The sequence below is a fragment of the Polyodon spathula genome, chromosome 37 (assembly GCF_017654505.1).
Source record: "Polyodon spathula isolate WHYD16114869_AA chromosome 37, ASM1765450v1, whole genome shotgun sequence".
Taxonomy (NCBI): domain Eukaryota; kingdom Metazoa; phylum Chordata; class Actinopteri; order Acipenseriformes; family Polyodontidae; genus Polyodon; species Polyodon spathula.
Window position 1 is genome coordinate 5,112,582 of NC_054570.1, and position 25,000 is coordinate 5,137,581.

The window sequence follows — 25,000 nt, forward strand, 5'->3', positions numbered from 1 at the left end:
GTACTTTTGCATATTAATTCAATTTGTGTATCCTCCATTGTGTGTGTATATAGATATATATATTTTTTGTGTTGTGAACAACCAGCGATCTACCTTCCAATTGTCCGTTGATCAATCAGAAAAAAAAATCCCTTAATCTAAACCTGTCTGTAAATGAGTAAATCATGTGCTGACTGGACCTTGAGTTCCACATTAACCAGGGGTTGACCTCTCTCTCTTCCTCCCTGTAGTACCGATGCATTGTCAGTACAGCAGCAGGAATCGCAGCTGCCAGCGGCTTCACAGACGCCTGCATTGAACCAGCCGAGCCCATCCCTGGCACCCGAGGTAAACGCACAGCTCTCCCGTCAGCGTCTGTCTGTGGAGGGCTTTGTAAAGAATCTCCTCCTAGTGGCTGATGAGTAAATGCAACCGACATCAGCAGAGGACATGTACTGACCTCTCGACTACTGAGCTTGTTCTTTATTTGAATGGCGAGACATTTGTCTGTGAACCATACAGTCGGCAGGTTTGTGTCCATCCCCTGCCTTTCCATTCAGTTCATTGGGCTGAGATGCAAATTCATTACATCATCCATGCATCCCTTTTTAAAAAAAAAAACAAAAACAAAGTAGAGCCTTGATTTGTCTTGCCCAGGGTTTCTGAGCACCTGGCCTAAAGTCTTTGGGTTTTTAATAAATTAACTAATGCGTGTGTATCCGTGCTGGTCCGCATACAAGAAGAATGGAACTGAGACTCCCGCTGAACAGCAGTTTGAGCCGTTCTTGCTTTTACTGTGATTTTTTTTTATTTTTAATAAAACGCACCTGAGCTTGTTGCTGATATGCTGTGGCTAATCAAGCACATGTTGAAACCTGGAATGGGTCAAATTGCTATGCAACAGGAGTCCTATTTCTCTCCCTAAAGGTGATACCCTTTGGTAGGATCAGCTAAACTTGTCTACATTTTCTAAAACTGATTGAATCCATATTGCAAAAGAAATGGATCGGAAAGCAATTTGCAGTGAACATGAACGGTTTATTTTCTGTGAGCATACTGTGTGAGGTTGAAATGGATCTGTTTGTGCAGTGACGTTCATTTATTTATTTTCCCCATCTCTTCAGAATCTGGTTTCTTCAGTTTCGGCAGGCGTAGCAAAATCCTGGGCGCAGGCCAATGTTATACATGGAGCACAAGGAGATGGTGAGTCTGCCTGGTCACGGTTTCTTGATACAGGCGCAGGGTATCATGCTGCTTGACCAAAAACTCTTCATAGCGGTGTGAATGTGAGCATTATAGTCAGGGCATATGAGGCAGTGCCTGTCTGTCCAACTACGTTTATACATAGATGTAATCAACTGCTTATGGGTCAGTCTCTGACTTATTCAGGTCGGTATGTGCTACAGCGGCTTGTTCAGGCTGCATCCCACATGTAATATGGACAACTCGCTTTCACAGATCGGTCCTTATGTGCATCAAGGTCGGGAATCAAATTCAGCCATCAAGTAAATGGGATTTCACATGAGAACATTGCCAGCAAATGAGTCCCGAGATTTATAAACTGACTTTTACCAAGGATGTCATCTAGCATAATTTTTGATGGGTTTGGTGGCTTTTTCATGATACTGGCAGTCCGAATGTTATATTTAGTCATTAGTCATGGTGTTATGTTTCCTGAGCTGCTTGTAAACCACGGTGCTTTCTGTATGTGTGTCACAGGTGGAAAGGGATCAAGCCAACCGTCGCCATTCTCTCGCGAGGAATTTCCCACCCTGCAGGCTGCTGGAGACCAGGACAAAGCTGGCAGAGAACAGGACATTGCAGATCTGTCGTATGGGCCAGGACCAAGCCTCCGCCCCCAGAGTGAGAGCGAGGGCATTCAATACATTTTATATATATATATAATACACACACACACACACAAAACTACACCTTGTTTAATTTTATATTCGCTGCAACCACCTGTTTTGAAGCTAATAGGTGTGTTTTAAAAGCTGGCTCCTCTGAGAGATGATTTATTTCTACACATACCTGCACCCTCTAATATAGGTGCACGCAGTTTATATTGCTGATAATATTGTAAGGCTCTGGAGCAGGAGTGTCTCTGAAATAATGATATTTAAGATGTGCCATTTTCAGGGTTGGCTTGGTTGTTCCCTGACTCGCTCTCTCCTCTCTGTCTCTCAGACGCGACGAGCTGGCGGGAGGGTGGTGGTCGTGCGCTGAGCTCGGTCATGCCCGGAGAGGGGGGGGAGGTGTGTGCTGGGGTGGCAGGGGAGACGGTGGTGGAGGGTGGGCAGCCCGGTGTCCCTGTGCAGAGAGGCCATGAGCAGCAACAGCACCACTCCAGAAACAACCCCCCAGCACCCACCCCAGCTGCCACTGCAGGCCTGGCACTGCCTCTGCCACCACAGCATGGAGTCCCGCCACAGTTCGCTGCCTACCGAGGCATCATGCCTCCTTTCGTAAGTGTCCTCGATCCTGAATAACAAACAAGGCTGGTTTCTGCTTCAGGCATGCAGCCGTTGCTGAGGGTGATATCTAGTCTCTAGAAAACTACAAAGCTGTATGTAATTCAACATGTTAACGTAACATTATTCAGCAGGTTTCATTCGACTCTATGAAGCAACATTAGTTAATTCTGTAGGGTGATGCAAAACTTTTGGCCATAGCTGTTTGTCCGTTTTTATATTGAAAATGTAAAATAAATGTCTTGTTTGCATACGTGTGTCAGTGTTTGTATTTATAGATGTATAGAGATGGAGAGGGGGTACTTTATGAATGCTCATGAACTATTCTGTTAATAGTACAATGTATGGAAAATAGTGGGTGCAGAACAAGTTTTTAAAACAGGCTGGTCTCTGAGCCGAATTGTAACGCAGTAATTTAGAACACAAGGGGTCAAAAGGCTTTTTCATCTTCAGTGTATCAGCAGCGGTTTAATTGAAACCTGTTTTTCGTTCTTATCTGGACCATGTAGCAGCAGGTTTATTCATTCAAGATTCTAGAATTCGTTCATTTGTTTATGTATTTTATATTTGCTTTATTAGTGCATGCTGTAATTTTTTGGCTGGGTTGTTTTTCAGATGTACCCCCCCTACTTGCCGTTCCCTCCCCCTTATGGGCCCCAGGGACCCTACAGATACCCCCAGCCGGGAGAAGCACCCAGGTCAGGATTCTGCCCTGCGATATGAAACTGTTCACCTTGTAAAACTGGGGCTGTGTGTATACAGTTGATAGTGTGCTCTGATGTTTGTTTGTGTGTGTGTGTGTGTGTGTGTGTGTGTGTGTGTGTGTGTAAAGCTGATGACATGTTGTTATGACTGTTCACCTGTGTATTTAGTGTTGATAGCAGGATCCAATAGCAATATGTAGATGTTGAGGCATGTTAGTGTGTGTGTGTGAAGTTCCTAGCTTGTTCTCCACCCTGGTCTGTGTATGAAGCTGCTGGCATGCTGTCCTGACTCTCCCCCCTGTCTGTATGAAGCTGCTGGCATGCTGTCCTGACTCTTCCCCACTGGTCTGTGTATGAAGCTGCTGGCATGCTGTCCTGACTCTCCCCCCTGTCTGTATGAAGCTGCTGGCATGCTGTCCTGACTCTTCCCCACTGGTCTGTGTATGAAGCTGCTGGCATGCTGTCCTGACTCTCCCCCCCTGTATGAAGCTGCTGGCATGCTGTCCTGACTCTTCCCCACTGGTCTGTGTATGAAGCTGCTGGCATGCTGTCCTGACTCTTCCCCACTGGTCTGTGTATGAAGCTGCTGGCATGCTGTCCTGACTCTCCCCCCTGTCTGTATGAAGCTGCTGGCATGCTGTCCTGACTCTTCCCCACTGGTCTGTGTATGAAGCTGCTGGCATGCTGTCCTGACTCTCCCCCCTGTCTGTATGAAGCCGCTGGCATGCTGTCCTGACTCTCCCCCCCTGGTGTGTTCATGAAGCTGCTGGCATGCTGTCCTGACTCTCCTCCCTGGTCTGTGTATGAAGCTGCTGGCATGCTGTCCTGACTCTCCCCCCTGTCTGTATGAAGCTGCTGGCATGCTGTCCTGACTCTTCCCCCCTGGTCTGTGTATGAAGCCGCTGGCATGCTGTCCTGACTCTCCCCCCCTGGTGTGTTTATGAAGCTGCTGGCATGCTGTCCTGACTCTCCTCCCTGGTCTGTGTATGAAGCTGTTGGCATGCTGTCCTGACTCTCCTCCCTGGTCTGTGTATGAAGCTGTTGGCATGCTGTCCTGACTCTCCTCCCTGGTCTGTGTATGAAGCTGTTGGCATGCTGTCCTGACTCTCCTCCCTGGTCTGTGTATGAAGCTGCTGGCATGCTGTCCTGACTGTCCTCCCTGGTCTGTGTATGAAGCTGCTGGCATGCTGTCCTGACTCTCTGTGCTCAACCCCCTGCAGGTTTGCTCGTGTGCCGGAAATAGGGGGAGGTCCAAGGCAGTCCCAGCATCCCTCGCGGGCCTCGGAGACGGTCAAGCGTCCCTCCATCCTCAAACAGGACGACCTGAAAGAACTGGATGAGCTGGACCACGAAATGGATGACGGCTGGGCAGGCAAGGCCCTTATAAAAGTTTACTATCCTTTTCCCATTGTTATACTATGCCAGGGGTGGCCAGTCCGGGTCCTGGAGAGCGGCAGGGTCTTCTGGTTTTCATTCCGAGTTCTCAATTACCGAATTTGACGAATTGTTTTCTTAATTGGTCAACACTAGCATGTTTCCCAGGTCTTTGGCCATTGAGGATTTAAAGAGACCCAGAAAACCTGCAGGATTGTGGCTCCAGGATCAGTCATTCTTGTACTATGTGTTTACCTCGGTTTTTAATATTTATTAATATGCTTTACCATACCTCTTTATTCTGTACAATGCTTACCTGTGCTTTACCCTACTTTTACTATGCTTTATTACACTTATTTGCATTTAGTAGAGGGAACTTTTATAAGGGGAGAGGTGTGGAGACCAGGCTTGTTATAGAAGGGGATGGGAGTTGAATTTGGAAGGACCCTTGGTGGAAACTATAACCTTTAGATCATTTTTTGAGATCAATTGTTTGCATTTATTTTAACTTTAGAAATATACATCAAGTGTATTAGTCCCGTATTCAGTATTTAGGCTAAAAGAGGCAGTCATTTAATTTTTAAAAAGTGCTGCTTGGGTTTTATGACTTGGTTGCAAACATTCATAATGTTGTTTTTTTATTTTTATCTTTTAAAAAAAAGTCTGATTCCAATAGTTAAACTGTTTTGTGGATTAAACAGACTCTAACCCCTCTGGTGCTCTCTGTTTGTGCTACAGGTGCTCACGAGGAGATCGATTACTCAGCCAAGCTGAAATTCAGCGATGATGAGGGGGAGGACGAGATGGAGGAGAAAGGAGACAGTAGTAATGCAAACTGGTGAGGAACAGCTTCATTGGGGTTAATATGGGACTGTGATGGGCTTCTGAATTACAGCACTAGCTACACTGCTGCATCCTGGTGCCTTTTATTTTCATCTCAGGGAGCGCCGTGACTCGCGGCCCCAGGAGCGGCAGAGTTCTCGCAGCTCCGACAGCGGGGGGAACAGCCGCAGGGGCACCCCATGCGAAGAGCCTCCCCAAACCAAGCCTGCCTGGGGAGACGAGACAGGGGAGCAGACCCCCGCACCCCAACAGCAAAGGCAGGGGGGAGGTGGGGGAAACAGAGGACATGCCAGCGACTACCAGGTAACCTAGGGAGTGTGTCAGTGAATCGGGATACTTAAGACCAAAAGCACAACATAGCTCATTGTTCACAGAGTAATTTTTCAATGAAAAATAAGTGTGTTTTATAGTTGGTATAAAGTTGGTAGTCACTGAAGTGCAAAAGCAGGAGAAGATGAGGTGTGTCAAGGCAGTGTCACAGGCTAGGCAGGGAGAATGTGGAACAGTGTAAGGGTCCCTTCTCTTGGCATCATGACCAGGTGCTGCAATGCTTGGCATTAGCACTGGAAGAATGGCCTAATAAGATCAACAGCTCGACAGCAATCTTGGCAGTAGCTGGCACACGCAGAACGACATTCCAGGAGAGCAATCAACAGGAAAGGTTATTTGAACTAAGAGTCGCATGGGAAAATTGGAGGCTGCTTAAGATGGGAGAATGCAGGCATATGTTTGCCAGCACCTTGTATTCTCTCCTGAGATTGCAACAGCTACCCTTAAACCTGACATTGTCCTGCGGTCAGTCTCAGCACGCCTTGTTCGCCCGGTGGAGCTAACAGTGCTGTTGGAGGATTCCGTGGAAGAGGCACACAACGCTCCGGTATGTTGAGTTAGCCATTGGTGGAACAGCGAGGGTGGAGTGTGACCCAGCTTCTCCGAGATATTGGATTGCACTATTGCACTGTACAGTGAAGGCTGTGTCTGAGGAGGCAGAGAGAAGTAGCAGCTGGCTAAGGAGGAAAGAGGCTGATTGGGGACTTCAAAACAGAAGTGATGGAGAAAGTCAACATCAATGAGAAGGAATGGACTTGTCCCACCCAGCCCGTTCCAGACAGTTGCCATGCTGAGCCGCAAGGAGGGGCCAATAGGAAAGCCCCGTTACCTGGAAAAGCAGTGAAGGCTCATATTGCAGCAAAGCTAGGTCTTGATTGGTCCCACCACTACTCTGTCTTGATGAAAGCATGAAGTAAATAACAGCTGCTCTTGTGTAATAAAAACAGTACAGTTTGATATGGAAACCAGAAAACTTAAGAGTTTAAAAAAAAAAAAATCTACGAACCAATGTTAGAAGCATGAGTAGGGTTACAATAAACCAAACAACTTGGGGATCGGCCTGCTTGTGATAACTTCTACCACACATGAGGAAGACATGGTGTTTAGTAAAATAAGTTAACAGTTGTCGTGCTTGTCAACTGGATACAGCAAAAACAAGGTCAAAGTTAAAGCCTTTTTTAAAGGTGTTGTAGTTAGTAAACCAGACATACCTCTTGTTGACTTTCTTCCTTTTCCACCAGGGTCGCAGGGCAGGCGTAGCCCCTCCCCATGAGCAGCAGTCTCCGCCCCCTCATGGCCCTCTGACTGGCCAGGGGCCTCACGGGTACTACAGACAAGCTCCGCCCACACACGGCGTACCACAGGTACGCAGAAACATTTGTTCCTACCGCCACAAACTCGGGTCACGAACTGAGGTGACGCCTTCATCGTTGTAAAATGAGTCAGAGTGGGTCTTGCGATGCCATGGGTAAAACTAAACGTAGAAGCATTTGCATGGGGTCATGTGATCATGGGACACGATTTAAAAATTCTGTTTTCAGAAGCGTGGTTTCTGGATTGATCAGTTGTGTAATGCTAGCCCATTTCCCTTTCTAATTAAATTAATTCGTCACTGAACTAATCCAAATAGGGTTTGAGTGTTCTGCATTGTTGAGGTTTTCTTGTGAATGTGTTTTGGGATCCTATTTCAGGAAAGAAAACGATTGGAGGCACAGTATAACTCTACACTAAAACAGTTGCGTTCTGTTTATTCAAAATCTATTTCACTTCAACTCGCTGCAAAATTTGGAGGTATTAATTTGAATTTCACCAGAATAGTTTTTTGTTTGGCATCTCTTATAAATGACTTCCTTTTTTTAAAGAAAAAAAACAGTGTACTGTTTATTATATTTTAGGGGAGGTCCGCTTCGCAAGCAATGTCTACCACTGTCCCTCTGCCCGGCCAGGCAGTGACGGCCTCTCTCCCCCCCTCAGGGGGCTCTACAGCGGGGGTGGCACTGGGTTCATCACCCTCTGCGGGGGCTCCAGGCACAGGGGGCGAGGATGAAGATGAGACCTGGCGCCAGCGTAGGAAGCAGTCCTCCACGGAGATCTCTGTGGCCGTGGAGAGGGCACGCCGTCGCAGGGAGGAGGAGGAGCGGCGCATGCAGGAGGAGCGCAGAGCCGCCTGCGCAGAGAAGCTGAAAAGGCTGGATGAGAAGTTTGGGGACAAGCAGCAGCCAGCACAGTGCCCTGAAAAGGTGTCCTGTGCTGGGAGTGAAGAGGCGGGGGAAGGAGGCAGCACAGCCAGCACCCCCAGCCCTGCCCCCCCGGCCTCGGAGAGTGAGAAGGAGGGGGAGGAAACGCAGCCTGCTGGAGGGGTCAATGCTAATCACAGGCAGAGGGTCAGCAGCAGCAGCAGCAGCTTCGACTCTAATCCTGGTACTTTTTATCCCTGTTAATTATTTAAGAAGTAATTTGTTTTGTAATTTTGAAAGTCTCTCCTTGTAAGTGGGGCTAAAACTATGTTTCACTGATAAAATGTGCAGGTCTTGATATGATTCTGTATTTATTAGGTTTGGTGTTTCTGTGGCTGTATTTCCAGTGTTTTTGTTTCTTTAAAATGACAGATTTTTTTTTTAGTCTGTTTGCTTAGTGAATCAGGTGACCTGAGTCTCTCCCCTCATTCCAGCCGAATCGCAGCCGCCCCCCCCTGTCCCGCCAGAGCCTGCGGAGATAATGAAGGAGGAGCCGGGTGTCCCCAGGAGCGTGGAAGGTTCCAAGGTCGAGGCGATGTCACAGGCTCGGCAGCCAGTCTCGACGCAGGGCTACTCCAAATATCAGAAGTCCTTGCCACCGCGATTCCAGAGGCAGCAGCAGGCAAGTTTCCATCGTTGGACTGTTCCGGGGGATTTCTTGGGTTCATACAGAAAACAAGAGGTTGCTTTGCTGTAACCTGCACATGCCACAATTCATGTTGCAAATATTTTTGGGGGATTTTTTGTTGGAAAATAGTATTTGACTGTATTGGGTTTGTTAAATTACTCTACATACTGTATTCTATTTACTGTGCTGTGGGAGATGTTAGACTGAAGTCTGGTTCTTTTCCACTGCTGAAATATGCATGCTGCTAAATTTGCCTAACTACTAAGTTGGATTTCAACACAAATAATGTGTGTACTTTTAAGTACAAGTCATAAGAATGTCAGTTGTGGGACGCTAGCAAAGCGAATGTTGAAACCCTGTCAGTAGTAAGTGGTGAGCACTGTGTTACTGAATCTGTTCATTTATTCTTTTGTTTTTCAGGAGCAGCTCTTCAAACAGCAACAACAGTGGCAGCAGCACAGCCAGGTGGCACAGAACCAGCTTCCTCCTCCACTCCCATCCCAGCCCCCTCAGAGTGCACCGCAGCAGGGGGGTCCCGGGGCAGGCATGGCTCTCCCTGCGCCCTCACAGGGAGCCCCCAAACAGCCCATGTACCCCGCGGGATCAATGGGCAGACCCCCGCCCATGGCGCACATGAACTTCGACCCGCGCTGGGTGATGATCCCGCCCTTCATGGACCCCCGAATGATGCAGGGACGCCCGCCTCCCATGGACTATTTTCCAGGCAACATGCACCCCTCTGGTAGGGAGCGGAGCAATGAAAAAAAAGAACAACAAAAAAAGTTTCATTTAAATAAGTTTGTAAAAGCACTCCACTATGTTGCTGTCGACTGGTTTCACAGATCCTTGGCGCTAATCTTGAACTCCCCAAAGTTCCCTTAGCACTTACAGCCTTCAGGCTACATTTTCTGGCAACTTTTTCAAGCAACAAAATCTAATCATTTTTATTAAAAATTATTTACCAAGATATAGCAGATTTGTTGCAGCTGTTTAGAAGAACATCAGTAAGGGCTAGTTCTGATAAAGAGGCGCGCGTCTTTGTTTCACTGTTAAGTAAATGGTTGATTTGTGTTTTATAAAGTCTCTTCCACTTCTCTCTCCAGGTCTGATGGGTCGAGAACGTTCGGATAGTGGTGGCTCTGGATCCGAACCCTTTGACAGACACCCCTCTATGCTGCGGGAGCGTGTGACTCCCCCCATGGACCCAAAATTGGCCTGGGGGGCTGATGTGTTTGGTGGGCCGAGTGAGTGCCGTCCCCTGGGGTCCCCTCTGAGACTTGAGGATGATGACAAGGGGCTCAGGTAAGAATAAATTATTCAAATGATGATTTCAGTTGCATTAAACACCTCGTTCATTGTTGTTGTGTGTAACAAGGTCATTCCGCCTCAAGCGGACCAATAAGGGCTATTCAACCTTTTGTGTGTAGTTAGTCTAGTGAGAACTGCAGCTTCACTTTTTGTAAAGCAACAGTGTAAATTGGCAGATGGGAGCAGGATCTAGGGAAGGGAGCCAGGCTCTGTGGAGACCAGAGAATGTGAGCGGTGACAGAATTCTGTTCACCGCTCATAATATCCTCTGCTCTGGTTTCTTCCATTCTACTCCACTGCTTGCGATTCACGCTCAGACAAAATAGCCACGCTTCGTTCTGCATACATGGTTTAAAAAAAAATAACAACAAAATAGCCCCCCTCCATGTGGTGCCAATTGAAGATGAAAAGATTTAATGCACATTTACAAAGGAATACTATTGAATCTTCCACATTTATAATCGCATAGAAGTTGAAGTTATATAACTCAATTTTGAAGACACTTTTATCATTAATTGGTACTGAAAAAAAATGTAAAATTTTAAAGAGTGAGTGTCAGGAAATACCAAGTTTAAAAAAAAAAAAAAAAAGTTGTGCAAACTCCATTTCCAAACATGTATTTAAGAAAAATAAAACTCTGCTCGGTAGTTCTGTGGTGTGAAAGAGCGGTCTGGAAATGTCTGATCTGCTCTCCGCTCTAGCAACTATAGTAACAGCATCAGCAGTTCAAAATCAAGTTCTTATTTCTTTTCATTTCTTTCAGGAGTGACACGCCTCCAGTCAGCCTTCGCGATGGGGGCATGCCTCCCCAGCCTCCGGCTGCTGGCCCTCCTCCTAACATTGGTACTGCCCAGCACCCACACCCCCATCGCCACCAACACCCCCCGCACCCCCACCACCAGTCCTACCTGGGGGGGCGCAGCTACCAGCCTTTCCCCGAAAACGGGGGTGGAGGGAGAGGCCCTCAGAGGGTGCACCGCTACTCCCACGATGAAGGTTCCAGGGTGGGGAACACGCAGCCGAACCTCTGGGGTACGGTGACGCTCCCGCAGAGCTCTGAGAATGTCAGAAGCAGCGCTGGTGGACGTATTCTGGATTTGATCCCAGATCAACATCAAGTTCAGCAGCAGCAGATTATAATTCAGCAGCATCCACAGCAATCGGCTGCAGTCCCTCCTCAGTGCACTACTTCATTATCCTCATCTGCAACTTTAACGTCACCAGCATCCTGTGCTGGTGTGTCTTCTGCTGCTGCTGCTTCCTCTTCGAAGGAAAAAAACACAGAGGTCCGAAAGCCCGAGAGTGGTCGCGAAACTGCGGCAGGAAAGAAAGCGGACTCTTCTTCATCCTCTTCCCGGGACGAGGCCAGTGCTGCTTCCAGGCAACCAGAGGAACTAGAAGGCAGGAGGTCTGATAAAGGTGCTGCGGGCGCCACCTCCTCCCATCAGTCACACGCCCACAAGCCACAGCGCGCCCGCGAGCATAAAACTGAGACCCACTGGGGCCCGCGGCCTGGCACCTCGACCAACAGCAGCAGGAGAGGCCTAGGGGGGGGAGGAGGTGGTGGGAGTAGTGGAGTCGAGGAAACTCGGCCCACCGTAACCTCTGGAGGAGATAAGCACCTTCACAGCCATGGCAGCAAGCGCGCAGGGCCAATCAAGCGTCCCATTGTGAAAGAAATGAAGAGGGGGGAAGGGGGAGAGGCAGCATTCGAGGAGAAAGCGGCTTTGAAAGAGAAGGACGAGCAGCAACAGGAGCAAGCCTCTTCGCAGCCTAAATCTGCAGCCCCTGATTCTTCCACCACTGCATCTGCTTCTACTACCAGTTCCACTACCACTGCTGCTACTACAAGTAACGCTCCGTCTTCCAAAGATAGGGATCATCAGATAACTAAAAACAGCAGTGTGGTCAAAGACCGCCCGGGGAAATCTGTAAATGATGGAGAGGGGGGTTTTGCTTCTGTGACCCGCCGAGAGCGGGACAGAGAGAGGGAGCGCTCTTACGACAGGGGAGGCTATTCCAGCTCTGCCAAAGGCAGCCGAGGCAGCAGGGGGAGAGGCAGCGGGGAATTCTATGGCCGAGGCAGAGGTTTCCGGGGCACCTATGGAGGCAGCCGAGGTAGGGCTGGGGGCAGGGGCAGCCGAGAGTACAGAGGAGGGAGTGGGGGTTACCACCAAGACTCCTACAGAGGAGAAAGTGGAGGACGGGGCCGACTAGCTCATCCTCATCACTCTTCCAGCTCGGGGTTCAGGGCCCGTAACCACAGCGAGACCAGAAGCGAGGGCTCGGAGTACGAGGAGGTGCCCAAGCGCCGACGGCAGAGGGGCTCTGAGACCGGCTCTGAAAGTGCAGCCAGTGACGTGGCGCATTCCGACAAGGAGGAACGCAAGACTACCAGAACTGGCAGTGCCAGCCAACAGCCGACACGCGAAAGCCAGGTGCCGAATCGACACGCCACCTCGCAGCCAAGCGCACAGAGTTCAAGAGGACCAGGGGGCAGGATCTTCACCCCCAGGGGAGTGCCGTCCCGTAGAGGGAGAGGGGGATTGTACAGAGGCGGGCCAGGCAGCAGACAGCCCCCTTCTGCTTCCTCGAATAGCGCTTGGGGGCAAGGTCCCAAATCTGCAACCTCTTCCTCCTCTGCTGCTAGGAAGCAGCATCAACACCCTCCTCCTCCTCCTCCTCCTGCTTCTAATCTGCAGCAAGCAACAGCGCAGGCTTCAAAAGAAAACAAGGCTGATAAAAAGACGTTGGAGAAAAGCGAGCAAACGCTATCAACAACGCAGCAGCAGCCTCCAAACACGAATCCCAATTCCGATCCGTCGGCAATCCCTCTAACCGCTCGACCCCCCTCCCACCCTCACGTGGAAGGCTCCAGGTTTCCCCCAACTCGACCTTTCGAAAGGCCACCGCGCAGGAGACGCCATGGCAGGTCCCAGCACCAACAGGACAAGCCCCCCCGCTTTCGCCGCCTGAAACAGGAGCGGGAGAACGCGGCGCGCATGAACGGGGAGCAGCGTGATGCCGGCGGGCAGCAGCCTCCACAAACACCCCCGATCCACCATTCAGTGCCGGCCAACTTGCAGGAGAATGAAATGGGAGGCGTGAGTGGGGTCACGGCTGCCTCTTTCGTTACTGCCAATAATAATAACGTTCATAATAACCACAGCAGCCACAACCATTACCGTGCACCGCATCAGCATTACCAGCAGCATCACATGCCCAAGGAGGCTCTACGCAGCCCTGTCGGAACTAAATCCCCAGACCTGTCCAACCAGAACTCGGACCAGGCCAACGAGGAATGGGAAACGGCTTCTGAAAGCAGCGACTTTGCTGATCGGCGGGAGAGAGAAGGGCCGTGTGGGGGTGGCGGCAGGCTTTACCATCAGGGAGGAGGGGGTGGACCCAGAGGAAACGCAGAGCTCTCCAAAGAAGCGGCAGCAGCAGCAGCCAAGCGCAGTTTCTCGAGCCAGAGGCCCGGCATGGAGCGGCAGAACCGGAAACCTAACCCGGGGGGAGGGGGTGGCAGAGCGGCCAGGGGAACAGCTGGGTGCCCCGGCAATGGCAGCGGTAACCGCGGCGACAAGCGCAACTGGCCGTCGCCCAAGAATAAAAAGTAAGCTGTATCCATCGCAGTCACATTCCCACCCCCCCCACTCCTCCCCATCTGTGTTGTGTTGCAGTCATGTGACTTTTTAATGGGAATGTGCATTTGATTGAGAGAGAGAGTCAGTGTAGAGAAGTCTGGTATTTTGAAACACCAAGCTCCAGTGGTTAGCATTCTGATTTACTGATCCAAATTTGTCATCTTCTGATGAAAGGTCCTTTGTGGTCCATAGTCAAGGTGTATGTTTTTTATAATTGTCATTGTTGGCCTGAGATTGGTCTTTGGTCTTTTTCTCTTGAAATTTCATAACCAGGATGTTTTTAAACCTTTGATTTAAGGAACTTAAGGACTAGGCCTGAATCCAATTCCAGGACTTGGTGTCTTTTAAATACCAGGTTTGAGAAAGTAATAATGTTCCCAATGATCTACAATGCTCTCACACACACATACAACCTCTACCCTCCCTCTGTTTCCATCTTACGCCACCGAGATGCTGCAGTGTCAGGGGAGGTGTGCGAGGGGCATGTGGGAGGAGGGCATTGCCATGTGCTCTCTCCTTCTCTGCCAAACTCTTGAAATCCCTCACGCCCTGTCAAACATGGAGAAGAGTTAAGTGAGCAGCAGCATAGCGTTTCTAAAGATTCATGAACCCTGAGCTTAAACAGGGACCCGCATAGCTGAGAACACGGACATCACAATGTCTGTTTTAGAGCATGTTTTAGTTTGGGATTCAGAGGATTAACAGGAGAAACTTTTCAATTTGTGTCATGCATACACATACCCACAAAAACATACATCCCTCAAAATACAAGAAGTTCAAGGGGTGGGGAGTGGCAATGCATAGAGAAAGTAGAGTGTCGTCTTTTTTTTATATGGGTTATTGTGGTTTGGGAGATTTGTGAAACGGGACTGGGAATTCCAGTCACACGCGCACCAACGTGCATTCCCATATTCACTAAAGTTTTACATGTCCAGGCAGTAATGTATAAACAGAAGTGTCTTATTGAAAAATAGTTAACAATAAATAAAAGTTTTTGTTTTGTTTTAATGGCTAACCTGATTCTGAATGAGATTTATTTACTATGATCCGAGCCTTCTCTTGTTTTGGTTTCATACTCTGTGTGTTTATATATACAGTGCTCCATTGCTATAAGGCTCTTGGTTAGAACGTGCCTCAGATATAGTGCTCCTACAGCATGTCCATCAATTCCCTATAATAGTGATTCATGCAATATTTCTACAGTAAATACAGTGCAGGTGTTCCAACTGTAAACAACTTCAGTCTAACCAGTTTGTCTCCCTTTTGATACAGTATCTGCGCTGGCACTTCATGACAGACATCTTATTCAGCATTCATTTTATAACTAAATAAATATTAGGCTGATTGTGTGGTTCTCTTTCCTAATGTATTTCCTTTTTTTGCTGCAAAAAAAGTGCACCACATGTTTGGCGAAAAAAAAGGGAAATCCTTCATGAAGAACCCTTGTACTTTAGTTAAATATGGAGATGGTTCCATCCTGATATGGGGGTGTATTCACAAGTCAGGGAATGGAGACGTGATTAAATATCAAGTTATTGTGTCAAAACATTTTACAAAGTACATTGATATACCACCAGGATAATTGGCAGACAGTTTATTTTCCAACACAGCAATAACCCAAAGCGTACAGCTAAGTCAACTCTGGAATTCTTGAAGAAGTCGAAGATAAGTTCTGGAGTGGCCTTCACCATCACCAGATCTCAATCCGATAGAAATGCTTTGGATTGATCTGAAAAAAGCTGCAGCCAAGCACTGTGTTTCCAGTCTGTCTGAGCTGAAGGAAATAGGCAAAACAGAATGGGCCAAGATTAAACCAACGAGATGCAACATCCTGGTTAAGAACGAGCATAAACGTCTGAAAACTAATAAAAGCAAAAAGGAGGACACACGAAATAGTGAAACAGGTGCCAGTGCTTTTGTCGTGAGCGAATAGTTAAAAAATACATTTGTTTTTTGATAGATAATTTGTTATTACTAGAAATTGTATTTTTGTTTTATTAAAAAGTGTTTAGGGTTATTAAATGCTTGTCCTTAATCTCTTGAATTATGATGTAATAAGCGTACGGTGCCAATGCTTTTTGGTGTGACTGTATTAAGAGTTTTGAATAACTAACTTGAACACAAAAATAAATTGCCTTACAAAACACACTTCCTATTATATAAACAACAATGTGAACACCTATGTTTTTAGATTGGTTTTAATTGAGGCAGAATGTAATACTCGTCTTGGTAGAGATCATTCAGTTTGACCGGTGGTTACCAGCTTAGTGTGTCCATAATGGGAAAACCTTGCTGTACACGGACCATGGAAAATAAGGATATCTTCTTCATACAGACTGGTGGAAGTGCTCAAAATATTCTCTGCCAGAGTGCACGCTATGGTTAAAAGTGCAATAATTGAAAGTTATAAAATATCGTAAACTGATCTTGTTAGAGTGGACTTCCTTTCAAGGATGCAAGTTATAGAACTACCACCCCAGCCCTTCACCGTGGGCCTCAGGAGATGAGGTCGTCTTGGCTGTAACATGGGAAATGAATTGGGAGGCAAGAGGAAACCAGGCTGGACCCTGCTGTCTCTTGGTTAATCTTGAGATCTGAGTGGGTCACTCTCAATGAGATGGGCTGACCTGTTATCTCTGGGTTAATCTTCGTGCGATCTGAGCGGATGGACCTTGCTGCTGAGATCAGAGCAGATCACAATCTCAAGGAGATGCACTGACCAGACTTGACCCTGTTTATCATGAAAAAGAATATGATTTACACTGGAAACCACAGTTCTGTTAAGGTACTATAGTAGTCCCATGAGCATCAATGTCACTGTAAGAAAGTTTTAAGAACTGGAAACACTATACCTAACCCAACAATCAATGAGATGTTTTCTCAGATCTCCGTTGATTAAGAAAAACTAAAAATGTCTTCTGATGTAACCAGTAAATAGGGGACTGAGCCAGCTTACCAACATGGCTGTCAGACAGTAAACTCAGACCGGGACCCTGACAAGTTCACTCGTATGATTTTGTCGACCGATTTGGTTGCTCTATGTTGTTGGTCAACACGTTCAGCTTAGTGTGCACATTCACAGCTCTGCAGACAGAAACCTAGCAGCACCAATGGTGTACCAGGAGTTCAGTGTAGTGGCTAATCACCTGGTTGAAACAAGGGCCTGGACCGTCGTGTTTCCACTCCACAGCAGAACTTTGTTCCAACCAGTGAAGGTCAGTGACTAATTTTATTAAAAAAACAAAACAAAACGGCAAACAAGTTTATACATTGTAAATACATTCAAACAGTGTGTAGAAGCTGTATGATAAAAGCTGGCATCGACCCCAAATACACCTTTTCCATTAACCTGTTTATAGCCGAGTGTTTTTGTTGTGTCATGTCATAGATGTCGTCCCACAGCCAAGCTTTGAATGACCGTTTTTACCGCAGTCGTTTAAAGCACTATAAAAACGTATTTGAGACCATCTCTGTGTGTGTGTGTGTGTGTGTGTGTGTATAATTTTTTTATTTCCAGTCCCTTGCCAGATCACACACCTACATTTTCATACTCAAAAAAGTGTTTAAGAATATTTATAAATAAATATGTTTTTAGTTTATTATATTTTACCTTTAGGAGTACCCTGTGGCAAACTAAGTGGATTCTTTTTCAGAATTTAACCTTCATTAATGAACCTATAGTTATGCTCAAAATAACCAATTTGGTACAATAGGGCACAACTGCAGTCAAAATGTCAACAGGTTGCATAGCAATACAAGCATTGTGTGTGTGTGTGTGTGTGTGGTGTGTGTGTGTGTGTGTGTATATATATATATATATATATATATATATATATATGTGTGTGTTGCATCACCCCCTACTGAAGGATCAGTAAGCATATATATATATAGAGAGAGAGAGAGAGAGAGAGAGAGAGAGAGATACACACATACATATCTAGATGTACAGTATAAAGGATATATATAAAGTATATAAATGTATTCCCTTCTTTCTACATTTAATTATTGCATTATTTGTCCATCCAGAATTCAGATTTAGAAGTATGAAGAAAAATCAGCATCCATAGCTTATCCTCAGTTATATTACATTCTCTCTGTGTTTGACATGTCTATTATGCCTGTATAATAAATTTGTTAGTAGCGCACTAACATAACAGGAAAAAGAAAATTAAAAAATCCTACAAATAACTTATTTTCACACATTGCATAAACTATAAGCAGAAAGACTGGATATGTACAGTACAATTCACAGATCTCTGTACATGGTATGTTACAGTTTACACATGCGTATACTTCCAAATATTGCATTTATAAAGTTGAGGATATTGCAAAATTCATTCCTTACCTGAATTAGGTGTTGTGAAATACAAAATACAAATATAAAGTTTCTCTTGGGCCAATAAGAAAAGCACTGTGCATGTGATCTGGGAATGTGGGCTTGTAAGAGAGTGACAGCTGCAACACCAATCAAAATGAACAGCCTGTCAATCAATCAGGCTGTTGTAAATAAACAGAGACCAGTCTAGAAGGTTGGCAAAGGGCTTGGCTGTCTCTGAAGTTTGGTGCAGTTCAATGACGGGTTGCCGTAGTTACACAGCTATGAGGGATGCATAGCGCAAAATCAAACATTGCTGATGGTGGCTTACCCAGAGATCGCTAGGGGAATCAAACCTTGTCGAGGAAGGCTGCAGAGGGATTAAGTCTACTGTGGTTCTTTCGCTAATCCAAGTTCATCTTTGGGTGCTGAACGGGGACTTTATCTGTAACTGTGTAATTCATGACATCACACGACTCGTTGAACACAAGAAAAGAAATGCTTCTATTATCTTGCCCGCATTACAGTGATCATGACGTTTAATAAGTAACAAGACACCACGTCTACCTACTGACGACCGGTCTCTCCTATTTTCTCCTTAAACGTGAGAAACGGCAGTACAGAATAAAAGAAACTCACTAACAAAATTAGACAAATGCGTGTGGATGATTTTAAAAGAATGTTATAGACCTTTACACAAGTGGCTGAAATCCCTTGGGCTGCGTCAGTTTTCCAGTTTGAAAGTCCTTCCATTTGAGAGGGCGGAGATCACACACAGATTACTGTCCAGCAGGGTTTGATGTTCAATTGCAACTGATGGCAGCGCAGTATTGCGTGGGCATTCCCTCTCTAGGTAATATTGAGAGCAACTCTTTTAGAGACCAAAACTGCACTTTGCAGAAGGTGTTCTGGGCAACTGTGAAAAGATAGCCAGTGTTGTTAAAGAGGTCTGATTCAAATCCGATTTCAGTAGTAAGGACCTCAGTCAGCCTCTTTTGCCACAGTAGAAAGATATGACACTCTTAGGCGACTGGCTAATAAAATGAAGGCACTTATTATAGTATTTAAGTCATAAACCTGGGGGGACTTTTTATAACTCAAGTTTAAATCACCCCGTGGCCTCAGTTGAGATCTCAGTTGAGACATTGTCTAAACTACAACAAATAACATTTGCTAAGTGGTGTTTCTGACATCCGCTGAGAGGGTTAGAGGTTAACATTTAAACTCTTGATGTACTTGGAGTTATTTGAGACCTGCTGGTCCCAGTGTTGCTTTACATTTCTGAGCTTGAGAGAGTCACCTGGATGTAATGACTGACAGAAAGTTGCACTGTTATATGTAGAGCCCAGAGTAACAGCCTTCTCTCCCACCCCTTTCACAGGCCTGTAGAAGATTGCTCCCCGGTTCTGAGCGCTCCGATCCCACCCACCTCCAGCGCTGTGTACCGACTGGATCAGGTGGTGCACTCGGACCCCTCCGCCATTCAGCGTGCCATCGCTGAGGTGCAGGGGTGCCATAAACCACAATACAAACATCGCCCAGGTATTGAGAGCACCGCAGAATAGTGCTAGTTAGCCCACAAGTGAACAGTATTTCAAGGGTTTAAAACCATGACAAACCCCTCCTGTGCCAATTACAGACGGGTCAGGAAACTCACTACAGGTTCCCAGACTCTTGCATTAATAACTCTAGAATGAGCTTCGAGTGAATTCTGAAACAGCCCGAATGCTCGGATTGCTGCTGGCACAGTCCTGGCATGTGATTGGTTAAAACCTGATCACATGACCAAAAATAGATCCCTCAACAAACTCCAAAATAAAACTTTAATAACTCTGCACTATGGACTTCAAAACTTTCTTGACTGATTCATAAAACAAATATGGACTGCAGACCCCGGCACACAGTGGGAAAATGAAGGCCCCGCTAGAATAACTATAATTACCTCCAGCGGACAAGGATCTCAGCCTGCAGCTTCAGGAATTATACTTGACTCTTGTTGGCAACTATAGTTCTTCCCACTATGGACCTCCTCTCCAGTCCATATTTTCACTGCTGTGAAAAAGTCTTAGACACATTCTGGAGTTAATATATATCGATGTTAGGAGCATCAGCAGTTTATTCAAAGCCTCCACTAGTGTTTTCCAGTAGCTTTGACTGTTATTAATACAGCTTATTTTGGGTTGAGAAGCAGCCAAGCCTGTCATTTAGCAATCTTTAATTCACATTGATCAAGACTATTCAGCAACGTGTGATCCAAACAACTCACAGTAAACTATACATGAGCAGCTAATCTGAAGTGTTGTAGTAGCTAATCCATCACATTTACACAGTGGTTCTCAACCGGATGGGGATGCCCAATCCAAACGTGTTTTTTTTAAAATTTCATTTAAAATGTATACGTGACATGATGTTCTGTAGATGGCCCGGGTTGATTCTATGGCAGTATTAAAGCTGGTTGATGCTATGGCTGTATTAAAGCAGGTTGATTCTATGGCAGTATTAAAGCTGGTTGATTCTATGGCAGTATTAAAGCAGGTTGATTCTATGGCAGTATTAAAGCTGGTTGATTCTATGGCAGTATTAAAGCAGGTTGATTCTATGGCAGTATTAAAGCAGGTTGATTCTATGGCAGTATTAAAGCTGGTTGATTCTATGGCAGTATTAAAGCTGGTTGATTCTATGGCAGTATTAAAGCAGGTTGATTCTATTAGTATTAAAGCAGGTTGATTCTATGGCAGTATTAAAGCAGGTTGATTCTATGGCAGTATTAAAGCTGGTTGATTCTATGGCAGTATTAAAGCTGGTTGATGCAATGGCAGTATTAAAGCAGCTTGATTCTATTAGTATTAAAGCAGGTTATTTCTATGGCAGTGTTAAAGCAGGTTGATTCTATGGTAGTATAACCCCCTCCCCCTCTCAAAATGTCTTAAAAACGTCTAAGACTTTTGCACAGCAGTGTAGGCACATTGCCTCCCTACCACAGTTAAACAATGAATAGATTTCTTGTGGTTTTTAGACTGTGATGGTGAATTCAGCAACTACAGAAGCGAGAGAAGCAGAGGGTTCAGTCCGCTGCCTGACTGCAGAGGGAGAGACAGGAGCCTGAAGAACGAGGACCTGCTGGTGAGCACCACACTGTGCTGTGACCTACAGTATTACTAACCATTGCCATGGAAACCAGCCAACCCTATTGGCTAATGCAGTGTCACGTGACCACACCTAGTCAAAGAACTCTTGCCCTCTGACATCACTCAGCAGTCAGCAGTGAAAACACTTCAGCATAGGGTTAAGAGAACAGATATTGAGTGCAGCCTTCCCCTTCCAGTGGAAACCCCCTGGGTTTAAGAAAGCAACCTTCAGGGATCCTGTTACTGCTCACTGTGTCACCTGTGTAAGACTCAGGGCAACACCTTGTCATTATAATCCTGAACTCCGGTCAATATTTAGATACTGTGATACAACAGTTAGGATGTGTTATATAGTGTTGTCATTCCAACCAGCGAAGCACAGCAGAGTACTGGAATGCATGCTGGCAGGTTTCAAACGTCTGTGAGCTTATTTAGTGGCATCACTGAAATATGACCAAAGTTATAACAATATTCGAACTCTATATGGTGAGCTGCTGTAGTTCTGCCAGGTTTCATAGTGTTATATAGTGTGGTCATGCGAGCAAAGCCCTGTGCACAGTACAGTACAATACAGAGAGACTACCCTTATAAAAGTTTGCACAGCAGTATTTAATTTCTTCATGCTTTTCCCGTGGTTTTCCATGTTTTCTGTTACCTGGATTTTACACTGTGGACCTACGCTTCACCATGCTTTCATTCTGATTTATTGTACTTTGATATGCTTTCACTTTTCTAATGGTATGTCCAGCACATGTCAGTGCAACGCTTGCAATAAAAACCTGGTAAAAATTACAGCAACTACCCAGCGTAGAGGTGAGTTTATCACAGTGTACATTTTAATCTTCCCTTGTCCTCAGAAAGCACTGCGCACTCTGCGTTCTGCTGCTCCGGGGATGCACAGCAAGTCCGAAGAGAGCCTCGATCTATCACAGCTCAGCAGTGACAGCTTAGGGACCAGTCACTGGAAAAGCTCAAACACAGGTACGAACGCTCAGTGCCCTCCCCTGTGATCAGGATTATAAAAGCTGTCGCATCAGCGCCTGTACTACCTAATAATAATAATCTGTGATTATGACAGCGAGAGGCCGATTACAGATCATGGTACTTTATGACTATCCAATGTTGATTCTGATCCAATGATTACATTGAAATCGAGTGAAGCTAGGCAATGACTGAGCCCAACTACATATAGTTTTTGTGTTTAAACACACTAGTCTTGGACTGCTTACTTAAGATCAGGTAGTCCAAGATTAAAGCTACTCAGGGTCTGTGGAACCAGCCAAAACGCAGAAAGCATTCGTTCAGGTATAATAATTCATTTCTTCTGGTTGCTTCTCTGATTGTGGGGAAGCTTGCGAAGGACTCTCTTTTAGCCCAAGTTATTGAAAGTATGACAATCGCAGGTATACGGAGGCTGTCTGTCCATCCAGCTGCCTTTCTGCGTGTCACTGTAGCGGTTTGCAAAGCGAGCTTCTACTGAGAGATCTATAATATGTGGGTGTGTTCACATACATTGTGGAGGATGTTCACATACATTGTAACTCAGTGTATGTTAACAGTAGCCCTGGGTTGTTGCTTCTTTTTGTAAAGATTCCTTGAGAGTGCCTTCTGCTGCGGACCAGTGGCTCAGACCTGTGGACCTGTTTGAAGACAGCTCCGAGGTGAGACAACCTTGATGCACACAAACTGCATTCATTTGCATGTACAGTAGATGCCAGTTATTAGCAACCCTAATGAAGACGACTTCCTGTTATTAACAGCATGTTCACAGGAACCAATCCCGTCTCTTAACGCCACTTAATGACAATTGTCACAATTTCTATGGCTTTGGGACGCACAGGAACACATCGCGCGCACGCATCGCGTTCGTAGCAGGCACTGGTAGCAGAGAAGTGTGGCTTCTCAAAATCTGCTGTAGCACGCAATTTGAAATTGGCTACGAAGCTGCACGCAAAATTGAGAGTGATTTACAGCTGGAGGTGTATATATGAAACTGTATGCTTTGGAGTGCACTAGAAGCTGGTAAATGATAAGAGAGAGATGTTGCAGTTCGTTTTTCGTTTTTTTTTTTGTCTTTCTTGTTACTTCTGATATTACAGATTTAGCGTATTTTTGAATATAGATTTGGAACGTCCCATTTTAAGGAAATGTATAACTCTGTTAATGTGGGGAGCTCTGGTGCGCCCCCGCAGGTGAGTCAGGCAGACAGCGGCGTGGATGTTAGGAGTGATGTCACCGATTGTTCAAGCACCTCCAGCCAGCGGGACTCCCCTCACTGCAGCGCAGCAGCGCCTCTGCTGGAGATCTGCGGCACTGCACCCCCAGGGAGGCACCCTGCACAGCAAGGCAGGTTTCAGAGGAGTGACAAGCAGCACCAGCAAAGCACGGTGAGGAGATGTATATGAAGACATTTAATATAATATAGCAATAAAATAATGTGAATTGAATGCTGGCTTGGAAAATATAACAGTGCAGACAGACAGAACTTTTTCCTGCTTTCTCTAGCTGTACATCTGATTTGTCCACAAAAAAAAAAAGCTTTATTTTAGAAAAAAAAAATATCGAAACTAAAAAGAGTGTTTTAGAGAACGAACCACTAACTAGGGAGAAAGCCGCAATTAATGATAATCGCACTCATTTGTAGCCGCTAATCGAGTAATTGAGAATGTGGTTCTGGTCCAGCCCTGGTTGTGTCTCTGATCGCTGTGCTTGTCTGTTCAGTACCAGGCCCAGCAGGCACCCCAGAGCCCAGCTCATACCCAGGTCCAGTCTCCCTGTGCAGCCTCGTCCATGCCTCTCCACTCCAGCACTGCCTGCCCCCCGTCTGCACAGCCCTACTGGTGAGTGAGGGGCTCACAGGAGCCCTGCCTTCAGGGTGATCACAGCAAGGGTCAAAACTCGTTCACTTGTAGGGTATTTTAAAAGTGTTTCCTCCAGTCTTTAAATAACTGCTGTTGTTTGAGAAAAATGTCATTTGTTGATTGATATATTCTTTATTTTATAGGATGAGCAGTCAGAACAACCTGCCGTTCAGTAACCCAAACGGCACCTTTTTCATTTAACAAAACTAGAACCAAAACAACCGAGTAGCCCAATTCCAGGCCTCTTAAAGTTCCCTAAAGTTTCAGCTTGCAGCACAGTGCTGTTTTCAAGGTGCTGTTCTTGTGTGTGTTTTTGCAGGTTCTTTCAGCCCAGCTCCAGCCCTGTGCCTTCGGTGAAGGGTGCTGGGTGTCCTCTCAGCCCCCTGGCCTCTCCCCCTGCAGAGATTGGCAAGGGTGTGCCCCACCCCGGAGATGGCTATCTCTACCATCCCGCCCAGTTCGTGGACACGCGCCTGCTGCAGGTGGCAAGTTACTCCATTGTAAAAAGGGATCTGCGGCCCAGAAAGAAACAAACACAAAACATTAAAACTTTACATTTGCAAGTCCTTACATTAAACAAAATGACTAAGGCTTGAGCTTGGGTAATTGTACCCAAAATGACTTTATACTCAATCTTGTTTAATTTACAACACATATATTGTTACTCCTGTTGAACGGTCTTGACTCGATGAATTGTCTTGGTGGCATTTTGACTTTCTCAAAATTACTTTCTGTAATCTTTGTGCATTATTGTGGCCATGGTTATGTTGATATTAACCCTTTGCGCTGCACAGTTTCTTTAAAATTACTTCATTGAAAAGGATGCCAGCTGCACCAAAGATGGTAAATATTTCTGCTAAAAATTGCCCTGCCCAGTACAGGAAGGGAACATTTATTTGTGTTTTTATTTTGCTTGATAATTCACTGCTGAGTGAAAATAGAATGTCTTTAAAAGGTGGACAATAAAAAACGAAATATTCTACAATTTATCTCTAGAGGAAGTGATCGATTTTGAATGCGGCAACTCTGTTTTTTCTGCTTTAATACATATTATGTTTAATTGAGAAATATCGTGAAGTATCTATTTTTAGACGGCGAAAAAATGACAGCCCTAGTAATAAAGCATAACATGGTAAAGTATAGGTAAGCATTGCAAACCCCAGTGAGGTATAAAG

At 45.8% G+C, this 25,000-nt stretch overlaps 1 protein-coding gene and 1 pseudogene across 1 annotated transcript; both read right to left on the bottom strand.

Annotated features, from left to right (window-relative positions):
• Positions 1-25,000, bottom strand: part of LOC121304290 — a 194,609-nt pseudogene that overhangs the window by 120,593 nt on the left and 49,016 nt on the right.
• On the bottom strand, positions 3,256-4,368 carry LOC121304323. Its single transcript, XM_041235395.1, has 2 exons — positions 3,675-4,368; positions 3,256-3,633 (listed from the first exon to the last, which is right to left on the bottom strand). Exons 1-2 carry the CDS (start codon positions 4,292-4,294, stop codon positions 3,390-3,392), a joined length of 864 nt encoding a protein of 287 aa, XP_041091329.1. The 5' UTR covers positions 4,295-4,368; the 3' UTR covers positions 3,256-3,389.